At 42.1% G+C, this 25,821-nt stretch overlaps 2 protein-coding genes across 2 annotated transcripts in view; one reads left to right on the top strand and one right to left on the bottom strand.

Annotated features, from left to right (window-relative positions):
* Positions 1-302: 302 nt before the first annotated feature.
* Positions 303-5,623, bottom strand: LOC135552581 (AP-2 complex subunit sigma). Its single transcript, XM_064984287.1, has 5 exons — positions 5,451-5,623; positions 4,376-4,525; positions 3,859-3,972; positions 2,511-2,570; positions 303-1,856 (listed from the first exon to the last, which is right to left on the bottom strand). Exons 1-5 carry the CDS (start codon positions 5,451-5,453, stop codon positions 1,755-1,757), a joined length of 429 nt encoding a protein of 142 aa, XP_064840359.1. The 5' UTR covers positions 5,454-5,623; the 3' UTR covers positions 303-1,754.
* A 5,823-nt stretch (positions 5,624-11,446) lies between these two features.
* Positions 11,447-25,821, top strand: part of LOC135552583 (rho GTPase-activating protein 35-like) — an 85,369-nt gene continuing 70,994 nt past the window's right edge. The window contains exon 1 of the mRNA XM_064984291.1: positions 11,447-12,101. The gene's annotated coding sequence lies outside the window, so the exon portion shown is untranslated. The remainder of the gene's footprint in view (positions 12,102-25,821) is intronic.

The raw sequence follows: 25,821 nt of genomic DNA on the forward strand, positions 1-25,821 counted from the left end.
GGGTACGGTTAGTGTATCAGGGAAGACTTCATATGCTAGTCTACATGGTAAAAGCTTTGCGTGTCTAATTGTCTGAATTTCTGTTTGGGTGGGTGGAGTAACAGGCAGAGTGGGTTAATGTATCTGAAGTGGATATATTGATTGATTTTATCGATCACTGGGAGACTGCTCGAATGACCTCAGGGCAGATTCCAGAACGTGAAGGCTATGCTGGTTTAATACCACTAGATGGTGATATCACTACAAAAATGAATGTGTTTCCAATGTACATCACATTATCTACAGTATCAAAAAGCAAAAGATATTTGTAACACTTTATTTAGTACTTAGATTTTTTGTTGTATATACACACTCACTGGAATAGAATGACAGGAGTCAGTAACACCTAAACTCACATCTCACATGACAAGAGAGGAGGAGAAGCAGTACATCTCTCACTATAGCCCCAAAAAACAAAATATTTAACAGACCATAATAGTAACCTGTGATATGTTGGGAGGTGCAAGACTGGACATGTTTACAATGAGAAGCGGTACAAGGTGGCGTCACAGACCTAGATAAGTGCCTCTGGAGTTTTGGACCTATTGTTTGGCCTCTGGTTGATGTTCGAAACCCATTGTTTGTAGTATAAATGAGGTGACCAGTGAATATTAATGGAATTTCCCCCAACACACATTGACGAGAGAGGCAGAAGCTGAGGAAAGGCCTGGAATGGACAACAATGGTTTCACACTATATATATATGTACACCATACAAAACAAACTTCACAGTACTGCTTTACGTAAAATATATCACTGTATATTTCCATTAGCTAGATTCCGTATCTAACTTTTTTTCCTGTTGAGTTTCCTTTATCTTAAAGTAGTAGTGTGTATTTAAATTTGAACACATCTGGGTGTGACTAACAAGCACCGTATGTGGAGTGGAGACGCATTGTCTGATATATAACCTGACATGATATTAAGTTATTTAAGACCAGAGAATCTCCTATTTAATATCACAGTAGATGCAACCCTTTACAGGTTGCCATTACCAGACCTCTCAACAGCACTCTTAGTAAGTGCACTCCATTGAACTCTGAACCACCACCAGAGTTCAATGGGCATTCGTAGTGGTGGTTTAGTCACTCTGCAGCTCAAACTGTGATTCTCCCAGGCAGAAGTATGGTGAAAAGTAGACAGGGACTTCACAGGCCGTTTACAAGGGTTTTCTTGTGCTTGTTAGCTACTTTAGTGCCGCTCTGGGGTTGCCAGAACAGTGCATCCTTGTTATCCTCGCTCTCCACTAGTATAGGCAGGATACATAGGTGAATAACTGGCAACCCTAGTCTGCCATAAGTGCAGCCTCCAGCTTGAGACAGGGCATAGAGAGCATTTATTTTCAGTGCGGCAAATGTACTCATCCAGATTTTACTTGAACTGGTGGTTAAGAATTGAAAATGTTAAGGGCCATATCTGCCACGCATCACCAAAATACAGTCTTTATGGGGCATAATCAGGAGGTTGAAACTCTCATTGTTGCAAATAGAAATGTAATGTGTAGAGCTGACTAGATTCCCAATTCTGCATGACAGAATGTCTGTTCTACACCATGCATTTCTATCTGAACCTTCTGACTTTGCAGCTTCGTGAATAAGCCCCTGGTTTCTGTAAGGGGTGGAGCCTGCTCCATGGAGGCTGGCAAATGAGAGGGGTCCATTCCAGAGTGACATTGGGGTTAGGCGATGGACTGTTCAAGATGGCTGCTCTGTTGGCTACTCGAGGGACTGGAGCATTAGCAGCTGCTTGAGGACCTTGGTCTGGCTCGTCTCTCTGATCTCCCCTGCCAGGAACATCTCGTCCACCACCGTGTACACCTGGAACCGAACACACAGGACGGGTAGAAGCAGGTTAGGACACAGGTCAGACTTCTGCACCGCTCAAACGCTCTGTACACACAGCTTTAAAAACAAAAGTGTTGGAGAACTGTATAGATCCTTCAGATTCATCTTCACCCCATTATGTATATGTGTCTTTCTATCTGTGCGTAGGCCTTGCTGCTGTGGCACTATATCTAATGGGGGGGGGGGGTTGATGTTGAGATGAGCTGATGTTTGCCATCATGTCGCTTTCTGTCACACTGGTTTCTTTGACTCAAGAAATCGCAGAGCGCAGCAGCTTTCACCGTGGGCCGCGCTTCTTTAAGTTTCAGCGAGTGGGCGAATATTCAGAAATACCTTGTATAATTGACACGATAACTGCTTAAAGGGCGGTTATCAGGTGGAGAGTTTTAATTGCTTAGCATTTCCTGTAGAGGAAAACCAAACGCCGCCAAACTAGTGTGGAGGAGCCTAATTGACTGTTGTAATTATGCGTCCCATCCTCGTTTCCATGGCACCTCCCCATTGCAAGGAAAGAAAATACATTGAAATTGTATCTTCACCTCCCCCGGGTTTCTTCCACTCCTTTGTCTTTCCTCTTAGCACTGAGAGTGTTTGGTTTTAAAATTAAATCAACACTTTTACTCTTACCTTGTAGAAGTTGAATACCAGGTCCAACTCGCATACGTTGTGGAAATACTCATTCAACACCTAAAAAGGGGGAAAAGAAAGAGTTCAGGTTTTGTTACATTAACAATTTAACAAAGGCTCTGGTCTCAAGTAGTGCACTAGCCTATATAGGGAATCATTTGAGATGAAGCCGTGGTCATTTAAGGGCCTGAGGAAGTCCAGCATTCCAGGACACGGTGCTCTTGAACAGTGTCGGAAATCTCAGCTGTTTTCCTTCACAGCCACATTCCGCCTGTCCCTCGGACAGGGAGCACAGTGCGAGCTGTTCCGCTGTTTCCCCTCGACCCGGGAGGAATGCCACCCAGGGAATGCTTTTCGGGAACAAAGAACACCAGAGACCCCCCCACCCAACTTTGTTTTGGTCTTACTTTTGCAGAGAAGCGTAAGACTATAAGGGGGCGTATTACACTGGGTAAGAAGACATAGACAATAGAGCCCCACAGTGGAGGTGTCATAATACCCATACGACCTGGAATTTTTCCCCCCATAGGGGATTTTTAGGAACATTTAAAATAAGGGCTGTGTTTCGTGTAGGCTTACCCCGGAGTGACATTTTGATGAAGAAAATGTATCTCGGACAAGGTGACTTCAATATTCAGCTCTATTTACTCTCAGATTCAAAAGTGCTAATTGGCATCAACGTAGACATCATGCAAAACTACAAATCCCTGCATGTCATCTAAAGCTGACACCTTTGCTAACTGGTATTGTAAATTTAAAAACCAGACAGTTAACAGAATTGTCCATTTAAAAAAATGTTACCAATTTATTCATGTCTAAATTTAGATAGTTAATCTAGAGATTTGCCTCAATTCGGCATTCTCGTCCAAATGGTCACGGCATCTTGTTGTTCTTTATGGTAGCCACATTAGCGTTTCATTTTTTTTCTTTATAGTTGAATATATTGATTGATAAGTCACATTGTCCTAGAGAGATTTACAGTTATCAAAACGTCACGCCAGGGTAAGCTTGCACGAAACACAGCCTGTATTTAAGTGTTTCTAAAATATCCTATGAGAAATGAATGGTGGATAAACAATTGGAACTATTTCCATCTGACCGCTATGTTTTCTGGGTATTATGACTCATGCTGTGGTACTCTGTATTCCAAAGAGCTCTGTAGGAGCACATCGTTACAATAGTTTACTAATAAAATATGCCTAATCATTCAGCTATTAAGGTGGAAATTTGATTAGCCCACATTCCTTCACATAACCAGCCGAAGAGTCATTGACCTAAAACAGCTCCCACATTGTAGGTCAACATAATAAAACAGTCTACGTGTGAGTTGATGTATTGTGTGTCATACCTCCACAAAGTTGTGAATGCCCTCCAGGTATGCCAGGTTGTTGTCTGTCACATCCACGCATATACAGAAGTACAGACCTGCATAGCGCCTATAGATGATCTTGAAGTTCCTGAACTGGAGACAAGACAGACAAGCATCTCAATGTGGTTTTGATTTTATCTATGAATAATTACAGTAGAATTGAAATTGACTTGCAAAAGCAGTACTTTTTCCATTTACAATTAAATATTAAATTAAACTTGGTTAGCCAATTAGTGCTACAGCATATCAGTAGAAAATAGCCTTTTATCCACCGTCTCATCAGTGTCAAAATGTATGATACAATTTAGGCCCGCGTCACTATAAAGCCAAGTAAACTGTTTGCCAAATGCAGCTCCAGACCTTGAGTTATAGTCCCTGGTTGCTTCCAGCCATTCTAGAATGGCCAGATAGTGACAACGAATACAATTGCCAGAAACGAATAGTCTACATTAGGGCACACACCAATGCACAGACGTGGCATCATGCAAAGCCTTACCTCCACAAAGTTGGTGTGCTTGGCATCACGGACAGTCACCACAGCATGTACCTCCTCAATCAGCTTCTGTTTCTCGTCGTCATCAAACTGCATGTACCACTTGGCCAGTCGGGTCTTCCCTGCTCGGTTCTGAATAAGGATGAAGCGGATCTGTATGGCAGGGGAGGAGAGAAAATGAAGCGTGAGAAATGTTCAGTCTAGTACAGTGGGTCTCCAACACTGTTCCTGGAGAACTACCCTCCTGTAAGTTTCCACTCCAACCCCAGTTGTAACTAACCTGGTTCAGTTTATCAACAAGCTAATTATTAGGGTTTGAGAGCCCTGATATTGTAATGTAGCTAGTTACATCCCTGCTATAGTAACGTGGCTAGTTACATTCCTATATTCTCTACTCGCAATATAACGTTAGCCACGCTAGCCTAGGCCTTGCTGTAATGTCGTTATAGAACTTGATTTTCGCCGTTTCTCTTGTCAGAGAGTCATAGGCGTTCTACACACCTAATTTCCATTTGAACATTCTGAAACCTTGAACCCTTGCTAGCCTGGTCTTGGATATGCCTTCTCAGATCTAACTATGGGTTCACTGGACGTTATCACCACTCCTATGCATCATCAGTTTCACCTCATACTATAACAAAGCCCAAACAGTGCATTTCTGAGCATGGCTGATTGGTTAAGAGTGTGCAGACGGATGTGCATTCCTTTACAACGCCTAGATTACTAGCTAACGTTAGCTAGCCTGGCTAGCCACGCCCTGTCAGTTAAATATATATAGCTAGCTAGTTATGTTCGATAGCTAACGTTAACTAGCTAGGTGGCTAACTAGTCTAACGTTACTGCTGACATACATGCAAGCCAGGCAGTTGCTTCGTAAAACAAAGTCGGGAGCCGGATATAGCTAATTGATCAATTTAAATCGATAGGTTTGTTTAATTCGAATATATAACGTTATCTAGCTGGCTATGATTTCTAGGCGTCTCATACATTTCACATGATACTGGCGAACGACATTAGCTAGCTAGCTAACGTTAGAGCAAAGCAATTGGCCACAAAATGTACCCAATTGCAAACATACCATTGTCTTTTCTTTGAGTCGATTGTTTTAAACAATATCAATTCCCGTAGCCTGGTGATTTATATATTTGATTTGACATAAATTCTCAAAATGATAGGATTGTTTTGACGACCGATTGCCCGCTATCTTCACGAGTATGATGTACAGGAAAATGTGCATGGCATTGTGGGTAATGTAGTTTTATCGGACCCGTAAAATCGTTCGATAAAAAGTTAAGAAAATTGTATTTCCCTACTAGAACCAGCATGCACCCCTCTGTGCCTTCTTGTGTCAGCTGCGGATTCGTATGGTTTAGGTTTGACCAATCAAGCAACAAAAAAAGTCAGCAAGGGAAAGTGCACATTTTGCAGTATTAATCATTTACAGGCACTTTGACTTATTATTGTATCTTATGGCACATAACATTTTGTTGACATCACTTCAAGTATGTTGATAAAGTATCACTTCAAGCTAAGTGCTATGGTTTTTGTGAGTTGTCGTAAGCTAGGAGGAATTCAATTATCTAAAATAAAATGGAAAATTGCGTTATAGTGTAGGCTGTCATTGTAAATAAGAATTTGTCTGACTCGCCTTGTTCAATAAAGATTAAAAAAAATATCTTAATAAAAAATAAAATATTATAGCCTACCACTGTGCTAGACTATGAAAAGGAAAAAATATAATTTTGACCTATTCCATTATCATTGATTTCTGTTGACCCTATTAAACCCGAGGGAAGAAACCATGCTGCTTTTACATTTTTCCATAGTCCAAATGAAACATACATTACAAACTTTCTGACACCATGCCTTCAACCACAAGGACTATTTGCAGGGTGTAACATTGGCTATTATACAGGCAGATTGGGACACAACACTAAATCTCAGCAAAAACAACAAAACACATGTTGTCTTTCAGAGCCTGTGACTTTCACACCGAAGGTAGGGAATACTCTTTTCTTCCCAACCCCACACCAAGAAGTCTCAAAATGGAGGGTCAGCCATTTGTGTTACATCATTTGGCTGTTTTCTGCAAAGTCAGGGCCCATGAGTTTGTTAACTGGTCTGGTGGGTAGTCGATCCACTGCAGAACATTGTCCAGACAGTTTGGACAGCTCCTCTGTGCCGTGCTTTGGGCCAGGGAGGCCGAAGGGGGGGGAGGGCGGTTGATTGTCAGGGATTGCACAACTGTGAGGGGGAGGAATGTGCATGCCCCTGGGACCCAGAAATATTTCAGCTGCATAGAGAGAGAGTTGAGATGGGATAGAGAAAAGGGGGGGAAACCAAGTAGAAAACAGGGCCATTCTTCTCTCGTTAGACTGCTTTGCTGTGTTGTTTTCCAATGGTTTTCCAGGGCTGTTGTGGCTTTAAATGAATAGGAGCGTATGAAACAGTTCAGAGCATTTCCCAAATGTCATACTTTGGTTAAAAAACTAAACACTTTCAGAAAGGTCTTGGTCAGAGAGATCGGTATAGTTGGGCTAGCTTGTCGCAGTGAGTGGCCAGTAGTAGTTCAGTTGTAGAGGAGAAAATGTAAAACAGGGACAGATTATGAATGAAACTTTGACCCCTGCTAATCTTGCTCTGTGTGACTGAGGTCATGTAAATATTGCTGTGAACTCACTGACTAAAATGATTGGACCACAAGCAGCTTGTTGACTCGGAGTGCTGTACTTTCAACTTGTGTGTTTAAAGGGAGGATGTTTACCTATCATAAAACATTAATACAAAGATCAAGAGTAACTGTTAGAGAACGTGGACTGTTTGGAATTTTTAGCAAAGTAATTATGATCAAATATTCTGCCAATAAAGAGATAAAGTTATCCAACCCTATTGGATGTTACTTTGTATGGGTGAACTTCCACCCTGAAGAATACATATACATGAGGATCAGTTAATGACAGCCTGATTCAGACTACATGTTGTAAGGTGTGTGTGCGGGGGGGGGGGGGTGTTCTCAGACCTTGCGGGAGCCCCGCAAAACTGCTGTACGCCACTGTGTGTGTCACAGGAAGTTGGTGGCATCTTAATTCGTGGTAATGGCTGGAGAGTAATTAGTGGAATGGTATCAAATACATCAAACACATGTGTTGGATGCCATTCCATTTGCCCCATTCCAGCCATTATTATGAGCCATCTTCCCCTTAGCAGCTTCCACTGTTGTGTGTGTGTGTGTGTGAGAGAGAGAGAGAGAGACAGACAGAGAGGGAGAGAAAGAGATTCAATGCGTGACAAAGTCCCCAAGCCACTAAACATCTGTTTCGAGTTGTAGAACAACAATCATATTTAGCTTGCAATACATCATTTCTCTCTATGTGGAATCTCTATCTTTAACTTTCATGTGTTTGTGGTTTTTATATTGTCAAGTCATATCCTCTTGGAGAAGTCAATATCATTTAAATCAGGACTATAATCAGGACTACTGAATTCTTCTCAGGTTTAAAGTTATCTCCAACAATTCAATAAACAGCCATATGAGAGATGTGGCATGAGTAAGTCTAGAGGACCGGGAATGAGCTTTGAGATGATTGATTTTCTGAATGGCTAAAAAAAACCAATACTCTCTCTCTCATTCTCCCTGTGTGCTGGATCAGATATAGGATTCGTTAATATTGTAAAGGAAGATATGGGAGTGTCATACATGAATTATTTGTGTACGGAAGTCAGTGAAGCCAGTAAGTTAGGCATTTGTTGCATTTTATATAAAATACATAAAATGCAATACAAGTATGCTATTTACTAGTTTGGAGAGAGAACTGAGTGTATTTGTGTGGTGAAGGCATAATTGACATGATATTGTGAAAATGTTTTTTATCTATAATTGCCAGACATGGATACATCTGTTCTCCTGCAAGAGTTGGGGTCAATTCCAGGAAATTGATTAAAATGCAATGAATTTTTAAAAATTAAACAAATTTGTTGAAGTTTTTTTCTCCAGTTCTTGCAAGTTGCATCTCATTTCATGTCCTAAATTGCCTTTACCTATTAAAAAAATTAATAATATTCTACCAATTAAGGGTATGTCCAGTTAAAGGGGCAATCAGCAGTTGAAACAATAACAAAGCGTTTTCCCAACCCCTGTTTTGGTCCAAAGCTGATGGATGAGGCTGGAGAAATGTTACCACCAAAATTCATAGACAGAGCTATGGATGCCAGGACTGACCATCCATGATATCAAAATCACACACTGAGCATACCCAAAATTTGGAACACGTTCCTAATATTGAGTTTCACCCTCCTTTTGCCCTCAGAACAGCCTTAATTTATCAGGGCATGGACTCTATAAGGTGTCAAAAGCGTTCCACAGGGATGCTGGCCCATGTTGACTTCAATGCTTCCCACAGTTGTGTCAAGTTGGCTTGATGTCCTTCGGGTCGTGGACCATTTTTGATACACATGGGAAACTGTTGAGTGTGAAAAACCCAGAAGCGTTGCAGATCTCGACACAAACTGGTGTGCCTTTCAAGGAGCGGGACTCTAACCCGGAAGCTTATAAGAAATCCCGCTATGCCCTCCGACGAACCATCAATCAGGGAAAGCGTCAATACAGGATTAAGATCGAATCGTACAACACCAGCTCCGACGCTCGTCGGATGTGGTAGGGCTTGCAAACTATTACGGACTACAAAGGGAATCTCAGCCAAGAGCTGCCCAGTGACACAAGCCTACCAGATGAGCTAAATTACTTCTATGCTCGCTATGAGGCAAGTAACACTGAAACATGCATGAGAGCATCAGCTGTTCCGGACTACTGTGTGATCACACTCTCCATAGCCGAAGTGAGTAAGACCTTTAAACATGTCAACATTCACAAGGGCGCAGGGCCAGACAGAATACCAGGATGTGTACTCCGAGCATGCGCTGACCAACTGTCAAGTGTCTTCACTGACATTTTCAACCTCTCATTTTCTGAGTCTGTAATACCAACATGTTTCAAGCAGACTATCATAGTCCCTGTGCATAAGAACACTATGAGAAACATGCCTAAATGACTACCGACCCGTAGCACTCACATCTGTAGCCATGAAATGCTTTGAAGGGGGCTGGTCATGGCTTACATCAAGACCATTATCCCAGAGACCCTAGACCCACTCCAATTTGCATACCGCCCTAACAGATCCACAGATGATGCAATCTCTATTGCATTCCACACGGCCCTTTCCCACCTGGACAAAAGGAACACCTATGTGAGAATGCTATTCATTGACAACAGCTCAGCGTTCAACACCATAGTGCCCTCAAAGCTCATTACTAAGCTAAGAACCCTGGGACTAAACACTTCCCCCTGCAACTGGATCCTGGACTTCCTGACGAGCCGCCCCCAAGTGGTAAGGGTAGGTAACAACACATCTTCCACGCTGATCCTCACCACGAGGGCCCCTCAGGGGTGTGTGTTCAGTCCCCTCCTGTACTCCCTGATCACTCATGATTGTACGGCCAGGCAAGACTCCACTCCATCATTAAGTTTGCCTGTGACACAACAGTGGTAGGGCTGACAACCGACAAATGACGAGACAGCCTATAGGGAAGAGGTCAGAGACCTCGCCGTGTGGTGCCAGGACAACAACCTCTCCCTCAACGTGATCAAGACAAAGGAGATGATTGTGGACTACAGGAAAAGGAGGACCGAGCACGCCCCCATTCTCATCGACAAAGCTGTAGTGGAGCAGGTTGAGAGCTTCAAGTTCCTTGGTGTCCACATCACCAACAAACTAACAAGGTCCAAGCACACCAAGACAGCCATGAAAAGGGCACGACAACACCCATTCCCCCTCAGAAAACTGAAAAGATTTGACATGGGTCCTGAGATCCTCAATAGGATAATTATACAGCTGCACCATTGAGAGCATCCTGACTGGTTGCTCCAGCCACCCTAGTCATAGACTGTTCTCTCTGCTACCGCATGGCAAGCAATACCGGAGCACCAAGTCTAGGTCCAAGAGGCTTCTAAACAGCTTCTACCCCCAAGCCATAAGACTCCTGAACATTTAATCAAATTGATACTTTAACTATTTGCATTGCCCCCCCCCCCCCCCATCTTTTACACTGCTGCTACTCTCTGTTATTATTTATGCATAGTCACTTTAATGATTTTACCTAGATGTAGATATTACCTCAAATACCTTGACACCTGTGCCCCCGCACATTGACTCTGTACAGGTACCCCCTGTATTTAGCCTCACTATTGTTATTTTACTGTTGTTCTTTAATACTTGTTTGCTTTTTTTTCTTATTCTTGTTTTTTTTTAGGTATTTAAAAAAACAAAAAAATATATAAGCTACATTGTTGGTTAGGGCTTGTAAGTAAGCATTTCACTGTAAAATCTATTACACCTGTTGTATTTGGCGCATGTGACAAATACAATTTGCCTGGCACCTACTACCATACCCCGTTCAAAGGCACTTAAATATTTTCCCCCTCTGAATGGCACACATACACAATCCAAGTCTCAACTGTCTCAAGGCTTAAATATCCGTATTTAACCTGTGTACTCCCCCTCATCTACACTGATTGAAGTGGATTTAAGTGGATTGAAGAGACATCGATTAGGGATCATAGCTTTTACCTGGATGTGTCAAGGAAAGAGCAGGTGTTCTTAATGTTTTGTATACTCAGTGTAATTTGACCATGTTTTGTGTTAGTGTTTGTTTACAATTACTTTGTTTACAAATATTGTAGTAAAACACGCTTATATGTTGCGTTCTGATGGGGTATGACAGTTAAACTAAGTTCATGAGGCATTTATAAGCTATATTCTTCAAGAATTCATGGGTGTGTCATTCATTTGTGTCCAAAAACTGATGTCGCTATTGCAGATTGCCCCTTTAAATTGAAGTGTATAATTAATACAGCAAAATAAAATAAAACGATGTATGATGAATAACATTAACTATTAGGAGAATAAAAGCAATTATGTTATTTAGAAACAGAATGTCTGTGTGTTTGTAATTGTGTCCAAGCGCCACTGAGCGAGACTACGCTGTGGTAGGCTACAGCTCCCTCTCTCTATTCTCCGAATAGGACAGAGGAGGAGAGAGGCTGTATTCTGGAGAAGGGCCGGGCCGCCATTATTGGGAAGCTGTAAAAAATACACTTACACACTGTCATACATTTGGACAGTCTGGGAAGTGATACTCATAGGAAACACAACATTTAGGGTTGCTATTATTAAATGAGCACTGCGCATCACCTAACACGGCATATTCTGTGTACGCTTATGGGCAGACGTGTATATTGGACACAACAAAGGAAATAACAATTGGTCAAAACAACGTGGTGAACCAAGAGGCAAACACAACGACTCAAGCCTTTCTAACGCCCCCTCTTTCCTAACGCGAACATTCAGCGGACAAGAAACTGAAGTTCTACTGCATTTTTCCGAGATAATTTAGATAATTGTGTTGTGTGCAAAGGGAAGAGGAGGAACTAAACATGCAGATGGTACCGAAAACTTAATACGCTACTTGCGAAAATTGAGACTTGATTTCAGGGGAAAGAAATATACCAAGTGTCCAAAATGGAAATATATAGATTTATGTGACTGTTAGAGGAGTAGAATTTCCCTTCTTTCCTAATTATATTCTCGAGACGTTGGGATTGCTGTTTTTGCGAGTTGCGACGGAGGACATTGGAGAGAAAGGAGTGAACGAGAGAAGAGGGAGGAATGCTATGGTATGTACCACTTCATTTTGCCAATGTTTTATTTGGTTAAACGGGTTTAAAAATTAAAACAATTTACTTTAACTGATTATGATGGTGTGGCAATGAAAACAATGTTCCGTATAACAGTTATTTCCCAAGGTTAAATAGGTAGTTAGGAGTGAAGTGTGTGTGTGTGTGTGTGGGGTGGGGGGGGGGGGGGGTAATAAAAAGTGAATCTCGTTCAGACAAAAAAAAATGTGCAGCAAACGGGTCTGCAATCTTTCTGTGTGGAATGGGGTTTGTCAGGCCAGGGCCAAGCTCTTCTGAGAGATTACCCCCTCTTGCACAAAACCAAAAATCTCATCTTAATTCATGTGCCCAAATAAAACGAATGTCATTCTGCAGTAGATGGTTGTCAAATGGTGATTTATTTGTGGCAATTACGTTCCAATTATGTCCCATCGTTTTCCCTTCATTTGTTCACAGTTACATGTGAATGGACAGAAGGGAGCATTCATGGACTAAAATGTGTGGATCAATTTGGAAATATAAGGTCCCCATGCCATGCGCAAGCCCTATGTTATGGGCAGAAAACGTGTAAATGTTTTTTTGACGAATAACATCAAATCCTGTCTTTTTGTTGGCTAAATTACATCACCCAACGATCTGCTGTCATTTTCCTTCGATTCAAGGATCATTTTGGACTAGTGGTCAGTCGAGGCCCGATGTCATAAGATAGCTCTGGACGCATAACATTCGTTAATTACTGCGTAATAAGTTATTGGCTAGACTACCCTATAGTTATTTCGACATTTTATTTCTATTCCGGTCTTGTTTCAAAGGTGAATGCAAATAGGTACATAGTATCCCACTAGTTGGGACAGCTGGAGTGCAAGGCATGTTTTTAATCCGTCAACATGTTTTGACATTTGTTTCCTACAGAAACTAAACCCGTTTCGGGAGGAAGTTTTTATAGCACATCGAAATGTTATGGCCTTTAAAGAAATAATAATATAGTCTATAATTCCCAAATCTACGAAGTTGCATGTCTCGATTTCTTCAGTTTCTGTTTTCAGTGAACACGAATTTTGAACTTCAAAATGGTATGCTCATATAGTCTGCGCACCACATCGATCATTGTTTCAGTGACGGGAGTTGCAACATTGTGTATCTTAGTGCCTTACAGAAGCAAATGTTGCGTCCAATAATGTAACTACACAAATAGGTTGACGTTGCTATTTAATATAAAGGCATTCATTTGTGCTTGCACTCACACGAGAAACGCTTTTGCTGAGATTGCAAGTCCGCATTGTGGCCACTCCTATGTTAGTGCATGCGGTATCGTGGGATACGCTATCCAAGATCTCTCAACGTGCAGAGTTCAGTGTATTTGTGACGGTTTCCTCTACTGTTATAAAGGTTCTCTGACATGTTGACAAACAGCCACGGTTTGCTTGCCGTCCCTGTTCTCCACTCTGTCAATTGTCACTGTTGATTTTCAGTCTGCCAGTTATCAAGTTCGAGACGGTCTTGTAGGTAGACACACTTCTAGTTTTACGACTTTTGGTGAATTGTAGGCTATTGGGGCCGATAGATTTTATGTCGTTTTGTAACCAATCTCTTTGCCTTTTAGAGGTCTGAGTCAAGACTGACTGTTTTGTAGTTCCTCGGCCGTGTTTGTTATTAGGGGATTTCATTTGTTTCGTTTCAATGAATAGTCAGATGCTTATGTAACATTATAAAGGCCTGCGCGTTTGAGGAATTTGGTGACCACGGATAATTGAGTTGAAATGAGTCCACGTTCCTCAGCTAAGGTCACGCAGTCAAAAGTTTATCAAACCATGACGTGTGTTTGGTGAGTTTGCCCATTAGGGAGTTATTTAAAATAAAATAAAAAATATGCTGATCAGTGGAGGCTGGTGGGAGGAGCTATAGGAGGAGGGCTCACTGTAATGACTGGAATTAATTACATGGAATTTATCAAACATGGAAACCACGTATGACATTGTTCCAATAATTCCATTCCAGCCATTACAATGAGCCTGTCCTCCTATAGCTCCTCCCACCAGCCTCCTCTACAGCCTACATATTCCTATACGTACAGCCATTCTATGTCTATTGGAGTACTGTATTAGTCATCTCGTTATTATGCGGCTTCAGATGAATCAGCAAGTATGACAACGCCATTGTGGAGTTGTTGGTTTGGGTGTCAAGGACTGGACTTTCCTAACATGACCCACCCCACACACACAGCCTTGGTCTACACTTACACCGTAGCCTCTCTCCTTCCTAGCGCTTCCAGGCCGTTTGACTAATGAAATAGTATGCTCCCTTGTCTCTCAGCCCTGCTTCTGCAGATAGTAGGCTCTAACTAGACGACCTACCACCCAGGGTCTGTGATATGAAGCGCCTGCTAAGAAAGGAATGCAGGAGGGGTTTGGCCTGCTCTGCTCTGTGCTGGGGGCCCTGAGAGGAGCCAGAGCAGGAATAATAATTGTCATATTTTATTTAAAAAAATGTTATAGGGCTTTTAATTACAAACAAGAATCTCAGTCTCTTTGAATACAACAATGGAGGGAGGGAGGGAGAGATTGAGCTCTGTGTGGAGAGGAGCAGAGAGGGTGTTTAGGTTTTATTTGAGGGGGATTAGGTTTTATTTGAGGAGGAGAAAGTTACACAAAGGTCAAAAGAGGAAGTTGTTACGAGAATTTTGTTCTCAATGTTCATAAACCAATTCAATCAAACTACTCGGTCTGCTAATCAGGATTTGTAAGATACTGATTGAAATGAAGCAGACGGAGGCCCAGCTAAAATAGTCAATAAGGTTCATTCACAGGAACGTTCTAAAGTCAAGAATACAAAACAATTCATTTTATACTGGCTTCTCTCCCGCGAATAAACCTTATTGTCTATTTTAGCTGGGCCTCTGTCTGCTTCATTTCAATCAGTATCTTACAAATCCTGATCGAGCAGACTGAGTAGTTTGATTGAATTGGTTTGTGAACATTGAGAACATAATTCTTGTAACAGAAATACAGTGCCTTCAGAAAATATTCACACCCCTTGACTTTTCCCACATTTTGTTGTGTTACAGCCTAAATTTATAATGGATAAAAAATGTGTCACTGGCTTACACAAAATACCCCATAATGTCAAAGTGGAATTATGAGTCAATAAGGATTCAACCACTTTGTCATGACAAGCCTAAATAAGTTCAGGAGTAAAAATCTTCTTAACAAGTCACATAATAAGTTGCACGGACTCACTCTTTGTGCAATAATAGTGTTTAGCGTGATATTTGAATGACTACCTCATCTCTGTACCCCACACAATTATCTGTAAGGTCCTTCCGTCGAGCAGTGAATTCCAAACACATATTCAACCAAAAAGACCAGGGAGGTTTTCCAATGACTCGCAAAGGGCACCTATTGGTAGATAGGTAAAAATAAAAAAGCAGACATTAAATATCCCTTTGAGCATGGTGAAGTTATTAATTACACTTTGGATGGTGTAACAATACACCCAGTCACTACAAAGATACAGGCGTTCTTTCTAACTCAGTTGCTGGAAAGGAAGGAAACCTCTCAGGGATTTCACCATGATGCCAATGGTGACTTTAAAACAGTTAGAGTTTAATACAGTTGAAGTTGGAAGTTTACATACACTTAGGTTGGAGTCATTAAAACTAGTTTTTCAACCACTCCACACATTTCTTGTTAACAAACTATAGTTTTAACAAGTCAGTTAGGACATCTACTTTCTGCATGACACAAGTCATTTTTCCAACAATTGTTTACAGACAGATTATTTATAATTCCCTGTATCACAATTCCAGTGGGTCAGAAGTTTACATACACTAAGTTGACTGTGCCTTTAAACAGCTTGGAAAACTTCAGAAAATGATGTCATGGCTTTAGAAGCTTATAATAGGCTAATTGACATCATGTGAGTCAATTGAAGGTGTACCTGTGGATGTATTTCAAGGCCTACCTTCAAACTCAGTGCCTCTGCTTGACATCATGGGAAAATCAAAAGAAATCAGCCAAGACTTCAGAAAAAAAGTTGTAAACCTCCACAAGTCTGGTTCATCCTTGTGATCAATTTCCAAATGCCTGAAGGCACCACGTTCATCTGTACAAATAATAGTATGCAAGTAAAACGAGTCCTATATCGACATAACCTGAAAGGCCACTCAGCAAGGAAGAAGGCACTGCTCCAAAACCACCATAAAAAAGCCAGACTACGGTTTGCAACTGCACATGGGGACAAAGATCGTACTTGTTGGATAAATGTCCTCTGGTCTGATGAACAAACAAAAATGGAACTATTTGGCCATAATGACCATTGTTATGTTTGGAGGAAAAAGGCGGAGGCTTGCAAGCCAAAGAACACCATCCCAACCGTGAATCACTGGGGTGGCAGCATCATGTTGTGGAGGTGCTTTGCTGCAGGAGGGACTGGTGCACTTCACAAAATAGATGGTATCATGAGGCAGGAAAATTATGTGGATATATTGACGCAACATCTCTAGACATCAGGAAGTTAACGCTTGGTCGCAAATGGGTCTTCCAAATGGACAATGACCCCAAGCATACTTCCAAAGTTGTGGCAAAATGGCAAGGACAACAAAGTCAAGGTATTGGAGTGGCCATCACAAAGCCCAGATCTCAATCCTATAGAAAATGTGTGGGCAGAACTGAAAAAGCGTGTGTGAGCAAGAAGGTTTACAAACCTGACTCAGTTACACCAGCTTTGTCAGGAGGAATGGGCCAATATTCACCCAACTTATTGTGGGATAAATCATTCTTTACTACTATTCTGACATTTCACATTCTTAAAATAAAGTGGTGATCCTAACTGACCTAAGACAGGGACTTTTTATGAAGATTAAATGTCAGGAATTGTGAAAAACTGAGTTTAAATGTATTTGTCTAAGGTGTATGTAAACTTCCGACTTCAACTGTAGCTGTGATAGGAGAACACCAAGAATAGTTCAACAATATTGTCTTTACTCCACAATACTAAACTAATTGATAGTGATAACCCTGTACAGAATAAACGTGCTTCCAGTTTGCAACAAGGCACTAAAAATGTGGCAAAGCAATTCACTTTTTTTGTCATGAATATAAAGTGTTATGTTTGAGGCATATCCAATACAACACTTTTTAAAAATTGTATTTAACCTTTATTTAACTCGGCAAGTCAGTTAAGAACAAATTCTTATTTACAATGACGGACTACCCCAGCAAACCCGGACAACACTCGGCCAATTGTGGGACTCCCAATCACGGCCAGTTGTGATACAGCATGGAATCAAACCAGGGTCTGTAGTGATGCCTTTAGTAATGAGATGCAGTGCCTTAGGCCACTGCGCCACTCGGGAGCCCTTACTGAGTACCACTCACCATATGTTCAAGCATAGTGGTGGCTGCGTCATGGTATGAGTATGCTTGTCATCGGCAAGGACTAGGGAGTTTTTTAGGATTAAAAATAAACAGAATAGAGCTGAGCACAGGTAAGATCCTAGAGGGAAACAGTTTAGACTTAAATCTACATGAACATCTATGGCAAGACTTGAAAATGGTTGTCTAGCAATCATGGTTGTCTAGCAACCAATTTGACAGAGCTTGAATATTTTTTTTAAAAGAATAATGGGTAAGTATTTTACAATCCAGGAGTGCAAAGCTCTTAGAAAAAGACCCCAAAAGACTCGCAATTGTAATCGTTGCCAACGGTAATTCTGACATGTATTGACTCAGGGGTGGGAATACTTATGTAAAGGACATATTTGTGTATTTCATTGTCAATGCATTTGCTAAAATTTCTAACAACATGTTTTCACTTTCGTTATTATTGAGGGTGTTTTGTGTCGATGGCTGAGAAAAAGCTGAGCTGTATGAATACTCTCTAAAGGCACTGTAGCAGTCTCTCCATACTGGATCATTGGTTTTGCCGGAGATGTATGTGTAGATTTCGCTTTCTCTTGAAGCAAATACAAGAACCTTTTCCAGATAGAGTAAAGGTGGACGTGTAGAGTCATTTGCTGGTATGTTGGTCTGTGATTGTCTGCTATATGAGAAAATGGATGACTGAATATTTCCTTGATCTCAATCAAGTTCATAGAAAATGCTTTTCTCAATTGACACTGCACAAACCCATGTATCAGACTCATGCAATTGCCACTAATGGCATGGAGCGGCTATATATTACTACTCTAAACACTTTACCGGTATTTAAATTCTACAAAATCCTTATTATAAAACATTTGTTTTTTGTATTTTACCCGCTTTTTCTCGTCAATTTCTGATCTTGTCTCATCGCTGCAACTCCACAACGGGCTTGGGAAAGGCAAAGGTGGAGACATGCGTCCTTCGAAACATGACCCACCTATCCGCGCTCCTTAACACTCACCAGCTTAACCTGGATTGGGAGTCCCTACTCGACTGGTGACCGGGGTCAGCCCACAGGCACCCGGCCCGCCACAAGGAGTCGCTGGAGTACGATGAGTCATGTAAAGCCCCACTGGCCAAATCCTCCCCTAACCCGGGCGATACTAGGCCAATTGTGCGCCACTCGGGAGCCCCCTACATTCTACATTTGATCCATTTATCGATCAACTCTTCTCAGTAAGGGTCAGAAGCTATATTACTCCGGTGAATTCAATGGCACTCTTTTTGTTAGTTGCTCTTCCACTGAACCGATCACAAGCCCACTTTTAGTTTGTCGCTCAGCTAGCCTGCCTCTCTGCTCCCAGGTAATGTATTAGCAGTCAGGACCTCCTGGTCTCAGCCTGATTGGGCCCTTTGCAGCACAGTCACACCTCACCAGGAAGCCTCATCCCTCACTAATAGCTGTGCCATTTGCTCGAGCAGCAGGCCCTCCGCTCCGCTGTACCCGCTCACCCTTGCTCCTCCTTGGGCCGCAGGTTGTGCAGCGAGTCCCTGGTCTGCCACCTCATCCACACACAGCGGAGGGCCTAGGCCATGTCATAGACACCAAGTCCGGGACATACTGATTTGGGTCGATACAGTGATTTTCTTTGGGGGGGGGGGGGATTTTTGTATGCGAGACCTCACACGTTTCAGGGGAGAGGAGCATCAGAGGTCTTCAACTTCTCTAGGAGCAAGAGCACCACTCCACCACTCATCATCATCCTGTTTATTAGCAGGTCCTGTTTATTAGCATGACAGCAAGGAGTCATCATGCCAGGAGCAAGCCCATGTAATGCTTTGTAGGTTAGCAGTAAAACCTTGAAATCAGCCCTTGCCTTAACAGGAAGCCAGTGTATGGAGGCTAGCACTGGAGTAATATGATCAATTTCTTTTGGTTCTAGTCAGGATTCTAGCATCTGTATTTAGCACTAACTGAAGTTTATTTAGTGCTTTATCCGGGTAGCCGGAAAGTAGAGGCCTATACTATAAATGCTGTAAATAATGAGGTCCACTAGTTCTGAAACCTAATTTCCCCATCTACTAGCCCTCACAGCCATGCACATCCAGTTCTGTTGGTTCTAACAATGACAAATCAATGGGGTCTAACATCTATTGCCCAGCCTTCGGTATAGACTAACATTAATTAGCTGAATTGTGGGCTGAACACTATCAGCAGAATCAATGCACACACTTAATGTATTGTAAAACCCTTAACTCTATCCAACAGTAGCCATGTGACATCTCATTAAGTGATGATGAGGACACAGACTCTAGTTCTTCAAACCACTTTGCTACTGAATGAAATAGTAGATTTTCACCTGTTCATTCACAGATCTCACATTGCTGCCAGCCAGCCACAGAGCGGGAGCTGTTAAATCGGCCCTGTATCTTACTAGGAAAGGTGATGTTGAAAAGTTTGACTGAAAGTGGAAGCCTGTGTTTGATAGAGAAAGGAGCTAATTATAGGCAGCAGCTTTAGAATTTGTTGGCCAGATTACAGTGGCTCGCTTCTGAATGACTGCCTTGTTTGAGACCTGCGTATAAGGCAGAGGAACGTCAGTAAGGAACGATTGTATCTGAACCATTAGAAAGTGTGCTTGAGTTGAGATGTTGTTTTCTCCATGTTTTTTTCCTCCCTCCATTATTGCCGATTCATGGATGACGATAGCTTGTTACAAAGGTTCTCCAGGTTCTTGTGCTGGTCCACAGTCAGTTTGATCTCTGTCTTTGAGTGGTCAAGGCCAGAGTTGGGGGAGGAAAAACGGATCCCATTGCAGCATAGAGGACAGTATCTCCTCAGGGTTTTATGGGGTTGAGCGATATTTGGTCCTGTCCTGCAGAAGCCTACACACCCAATGTTTCATAGAAAAATCTTTGTGTCCATCCATAAGTGTGTAAAACATTTCAGAGGACATCAATCAATAATAAAGGGTATGCAAGGTCTCATATCGATCACAAATCCCCATCCCTCCCTGAATTGCAAACAACGGTATATGCCCACATTACAAATGCTGCGAATGGAGCATGCCAGTGAAAGGTATGGGTGAGTTCTTGTGTGAATGGGTGTTATCAGCCTTTGTGAGGGCAGTTTGAATTGCCCGCCATGTCCTGGGTGACAAAAGGGGGCCATGATGTTTGGATGAATGGTGACCATGGAGATGAAGGCCCAGGATGTGGGCCACTGTTCGCTGCAGTGCTCCTCGAGACAAGATACAATTGGAGCCGAGGGAGAAAGGGGAATGAAGGCGATTAGAAACGAGAGCAAGAGAAAAAGGACGGATGAAACAAGGAGAGGGAAGGAGCGAGAGAAGAATGCAGGATTTAATAAACACGGAAAAATAACAAGAAAGAGGGAATTCGAAAGGAGTAACAAGAAGGAATGAGATGGTGAGCGGGGGGGGGAAAATGACTGACAGAGAGAGAAATGCACATTTAGTGAGCTGTTCCAATGATGTAAGGCACCGTTGGCCTTTCAGGCTCTTTTCCTGGTATGTTTCCTCAGTTCTGTGCTAAGGGATCAGCAATCAATGGCAACTGTCAGTAACCCTGCTGTCTGGCTATTTGCCACAGGGGATTACTAAGCAACATTCAGCTGAGGCTATGAGTAATGCTGGCGAATAAGAGGAGGGCTCTGAACTTTAATGGGCAGGATCAGCGATGTAGACATCCAATGGGAGTTCTCTAACGTCCTTTTTTCTGAAGCATTTTTTTTTGGCCTACAGCAGTGAATGATTGACAGCAAATGTAACCTAAAGTATATCTCGGCGTAAATCGGTACAGTTCCAGTGTATCTTATTGGGGCTCAGGAGCCTCCGTCTGTGGCTGTGAGCGACTGAGTGAGTCAGCTGTTTTATCTGGGGCACTTTGTTTCTGAGAGGATAGAGACCCACAGGAGCACAGTGGAGTGCGAGATCATGGGAAGAGCTCCCAGCCAGAGGAACTCTCATGCTTTCCACCCACACAGAGTTAGCAGGCTAACCCGGAGCACTTCTGTGTGTTTGATTGTGTCTGTGTGTTCACACGTGTGTGTGTGTGTGTGTGTGTGTGTGTGTGTGTATGTCTACCTACCTGCATGTGCATAAATGCATCTTTCTGCATGTAGCCAATGTGTCCATTTTTTTCTATAAGATGGTACTTTGCTTTGCAAAGGTGTGCGTGTGTTTGAAGATACAGACCCCTGTAGTGTTGTTTTACCCCTCTTTCATCTTCATTTCTCCAGTCCTCTCCATCCATTTCCTGTGTGTGAGTCTGTCATGTTGTTGTTCGACTCTCACTGGAGATTCTCCGCAACGGAGCCCCTGGGTTTCCTCCAGGAAGCCCACCTAAGGGGGCCAGGAGAGGAGAGGAGGTTAGGACGAGGGGGAGTCAACAGCAGAGGGTAGGGACCTAATTGAGGGGGGGTGGGGGGATGGGGGGTGGAGAGGTGTGGAACTGGGCATGGCCAATGGCGCTGTTTCCAACGAAAATTTCAGAGGCCTTCCCCTTGACCGCAGAGACAAAATACATAGTTAGTTTCCTGTAATCCTACACATTTTATCATGGGGCTGAGAGAAAACAATTCAGTTTCATAGTTAGTTTCCTACAATCCTACACATTTTGTCATGGGGCTGAGAGAAAACAATTCAGTTTCATAGCTCATTTCCTGCAATCCTACATAGTTTGCCATAGCATAAGAGGACAGCATAAGCCATCTGAATGACTCAAACATGATAACAAAATCAATGTGAGCCCCATGCCATGACATTTTTTTTGTGATTCTCCCCGACTGTCTAGTTTTTTTTTATTTTGGTGATTGTTACTTCTCAAAGATGATCTTATTTAAAAACTAAATTTCTCCAATATCGTTTCTACATACTTTATATCTGGTTTGAGTTGTTTTTAGGTTTACACTGAAAACAATTGACCATCCCACCGCTACTAAATGAATATAGGGAAAACACTGGAATGGGGATTTAATTTCCCAGATTTGGGATCGTTCCCCTGGTGACTGTACTATGTGCTCTCTGAATTTGGGGACACTTCTAGAACATGACCTTTACTGATGTTTAGTTTGTATTACCTATACCCGGCATCTGTGGGAATCCAGATTCTCCTATGTAGTCTTTATTCTAACTGTCTGGTACAACCCTACACCTGCAGCACGGAGAGCGAGCGAGAACTGTTCCACTTCCACCATATTCTAATTAAAGATGAAAGGTTTAATCACAGACTGATAAGCTGCCGGGAGAGGAGGGGAAAGAGCCCACAGTCGACTAGAGGCCTTAAACAGACACTCTTCTGACCTTTGCGCTTTCTTTCCATCTCTCTCCCCCCATTTGTCTCCCTCCCTCCATCACTCCCCATCTTCTCAGATAATCATTGCGCTACATTAGTGTCAGCAGTGGTTCAGGACAGTGGAAGGGCACCACCTTGTCACAAGGCGTTAGTGTGGGATGCCATTTTGGGGAGTTCTGGTGACCAGTATGTTGCCCTTTACCACCCCTCCATAGGCCCAGGCAGACGGGGAGGAAAGGGGCACACACACGTTAAAGGACACATGAGCACCAACATGTTACGTTTATCGGAGCATATCAAATTTGGTGTCAAATGAAAGCGGAGTCAATCTTTTCTTGGGAAATGAAGGCATAGATACATTTTCCATCCCAAAAATGTGGAATAAGCAAAGGCTTTGATTTCTGGTCACACAGAAAGAAAAGGGGTCTTTAAAAAAAAAACATCAACTAGAAAAAGAGTTGATGTATTACAAATACATCAAAACAATGTTGAAGTAAAGGACCCTGCCAACTAATGTCAATATTAATATTTCATTTTGCAGAAATTATTTTCCTTCTGGAAGTTTTCTGAAACATTGCCTAGTTTAAGAAATATTGTCATAACGTTAGCTTGTTAACTGAGCAAGGCAGTCACACACACTTCATATGAAACGGATGGGGTGGTAAGTGTAGCACAAGACGCACAACTGTTAATCAAAGACCGTACTTGTGGAGATGGGTAGAAACTGCTTCTCGGATAGAAATCCCCGATCACACTTGGTGATGTCATGGAGACGTTGGCTAGCTAAGCTCATGAGCAGAAATATGTCATTGGGTCTACCGGTCGTCTCGCGCCGAACTGAGCACGTGCTGGCCGTCAAATTTAATGTCGTTTTTTAACTAATGAAATGTGTCTGCTTATCACTTTCACCAGGTTGGAGTCATAACATGTTCAACTGCTTAAGATATTGACTCGACTCTAGATTTTGCCTTTAGGTTTCGAGACAATTAACAGCTAAGTAAGAATTTTTCACATCTCTCATTGACTTCCCAAATCCCGGCCTGGTCTGTTTCTCAATTGTTCCCGGAAGTCTCGCAGTGTTGCGCTTCTGGGTTTAGAAACTCTGTGACTTAGCTAGCTTGGTAAAGCATTAATTATCTAGCAAGATGATGAACAAATGCTTAAATTCACTCAGTTTACAGGCAGCTGCTTTATATTTGTTTTGAATCCATTGTGATTTAATTATGTTTCTAGCTGTGCTATTTATTTAGTTGTGGCCATCTGGCTATTATCAACAAGGACTTGGTACAAATTCTAGCTAGCTATCATTAGCATAGCCCTATGTGACAGTGTGTAAATTACCTCAAATGAGTGCAGGAAATGCAGAAATGTATGAATGCTGAAAATTACTTTTGGTTGAATTGAACAGCTTTAACAGGGTAGAGAAAGACCCATTTGAAATCACTTCAAATGTGTCACATGATATTGACGCTGGAGAGACAAAGCAGGTACGGGGAGTATAACATTTAATAAAGATGGACATGGAACGAGACAGGAACAGCGTCAGCAAAAAAAATACTTAAGACAAAAACAATACGATGTAGCAGCGGGGAACAGAGCTGGGAAACTGACAAATATAGGGGAGGAAATGAAGTCCAGGTGAGTCCAATAACGCTAATGTGCGTGACGAGGGAAGGCAGGTGTGCGTGATGGGTGGCAGGAGTGTGTGTTGCTGGGCAACCTGGCGCCCACAAGCGCCAGGAGGAGGGAAGAGCGGGAGCAGACGTGACACAAATGTATGTGTTGCCACCTTAGGGTCATGCACTACCCATGAAGCAAATTTAGAACTTGTATTATTAAAAAACATAAAATACCGTCATACCGTCCATAAATGTTTTAAATTCTCTGGCCATATCTCTCAGCCCTAGTCTAGTGTCTGACCCTTAATTTCTTTCCCTCATGAGGTAGACCTACCAATTTAGCCCGTGTTAGCTAGTGTTTTCACTGATAACAATTTTGTTTATGAATTAAGTGATTCAAATGCATCACGCTATTACCAAATCGGTAACAGAGTGACGAAAAATCATTAACAGAACAACAGCGATTGAATTAGCCACAATGGGAAATCATAATACAAGAATAATCTCAGTACATAAAATAGAAAAATAGTTTTTTTAAAAACATAACATATCGAACCATATCATGAAAGAAACAAAGTCTAGGAGGGAACAGTACATTGTTTGCAGTACATTGAACTGTTTCAGTTTCACTGACCCAATATTTGAGGACAGAACGTACGGAAAGGGCAGTAATTGGGAATCTCTACACAATCAATCTAGCTACCTATGCAGTCCCGTTACGTGGCTTAAACTAGTTTATCTATTTATGCAGGCCTACTTACTTAGCTATCAAGCCATATAGGCTGTCATTGTGAAATACCAATTTGTTCTTGACTGACTTGCCTAGTTAAATAAAGGTTAAATAAAAATAAAATATAGCTAGCTTGCTAAGTCCTTTAGCTAGCCAGAACCTAAACGGACACGGAGCCTTGAACTGTAGCTAGTTAGCTGCTGGAAGGATGTCATGTTATCGCCTGGACAAGTGGGTGGGTGGCAGACCTTTCCCCCAACATTTTATTTTCAGCTTTGGTGGCTACTGCTATTGGGATTAGCTACCAAGAAATGTGACTCCTAAGCTACCCATTTAATCAATCTTAGTTGTCAATCAAAATGTATTTGGCATCGATCAAGTGAACAGGCAGGCAAGCTGTAAATCCCACTTAATTGTGGGTTATTATGGGATTGGGGGCAGGTTGCAGGAGGCCGAGCAGGCTACTATTTCCCATCGTATTCACTGTGTAATTTTGACCGTCGGGCTGAAAAAGTTAAGGGGGTTTATCTACCATCCCCTGTGCAACATTTTTGCTCATCTGGCTGAGGCTAACATCATCCTTGTGCAAAGGCAACTGAGTGAGAAAGAGCCTACCTTGTGGTTGTTTTATCAATAGGACTGTACATTTCCCAGAAGTAAGACTCCAATGGTATTTTATATATTCGCAAAGAAAT

Source organism: Oncorhynchus masou, chromosome 13 (assembly GCF_036934945.1).
Source record: "Oncorhynchus masou masou isolate Uvic2021 chromosome 13, UVic_Omas_1.1, whole genome shotgun sequence".
NCBI classification, from domain to species: Eukaryota; Metazoa; Chordata; class Actinopteri; order Salmoniformes; family Salmonidae; genus Oncorhynchus; species Oncorhynchus masou.

Coding starts and splice junctions, on each gene's coding strand:
- LOC135552581 (XM_064984287.1), bottom strand. Junction 3,973..4,375: donor AGCACACCAACTTTGTGGAG/GTAAGGCTTTGC, acceptor TCTTGTCTCCAG/TTCAGGAACTTCAAGATCAT. Junction 1,857..2,510: donor TGGTATTCAACTTCTACAAG/GTAAGAGTAAAA, acceptor GTTCGGTTCCAG/GTGTACACGGTGGTGGACGA.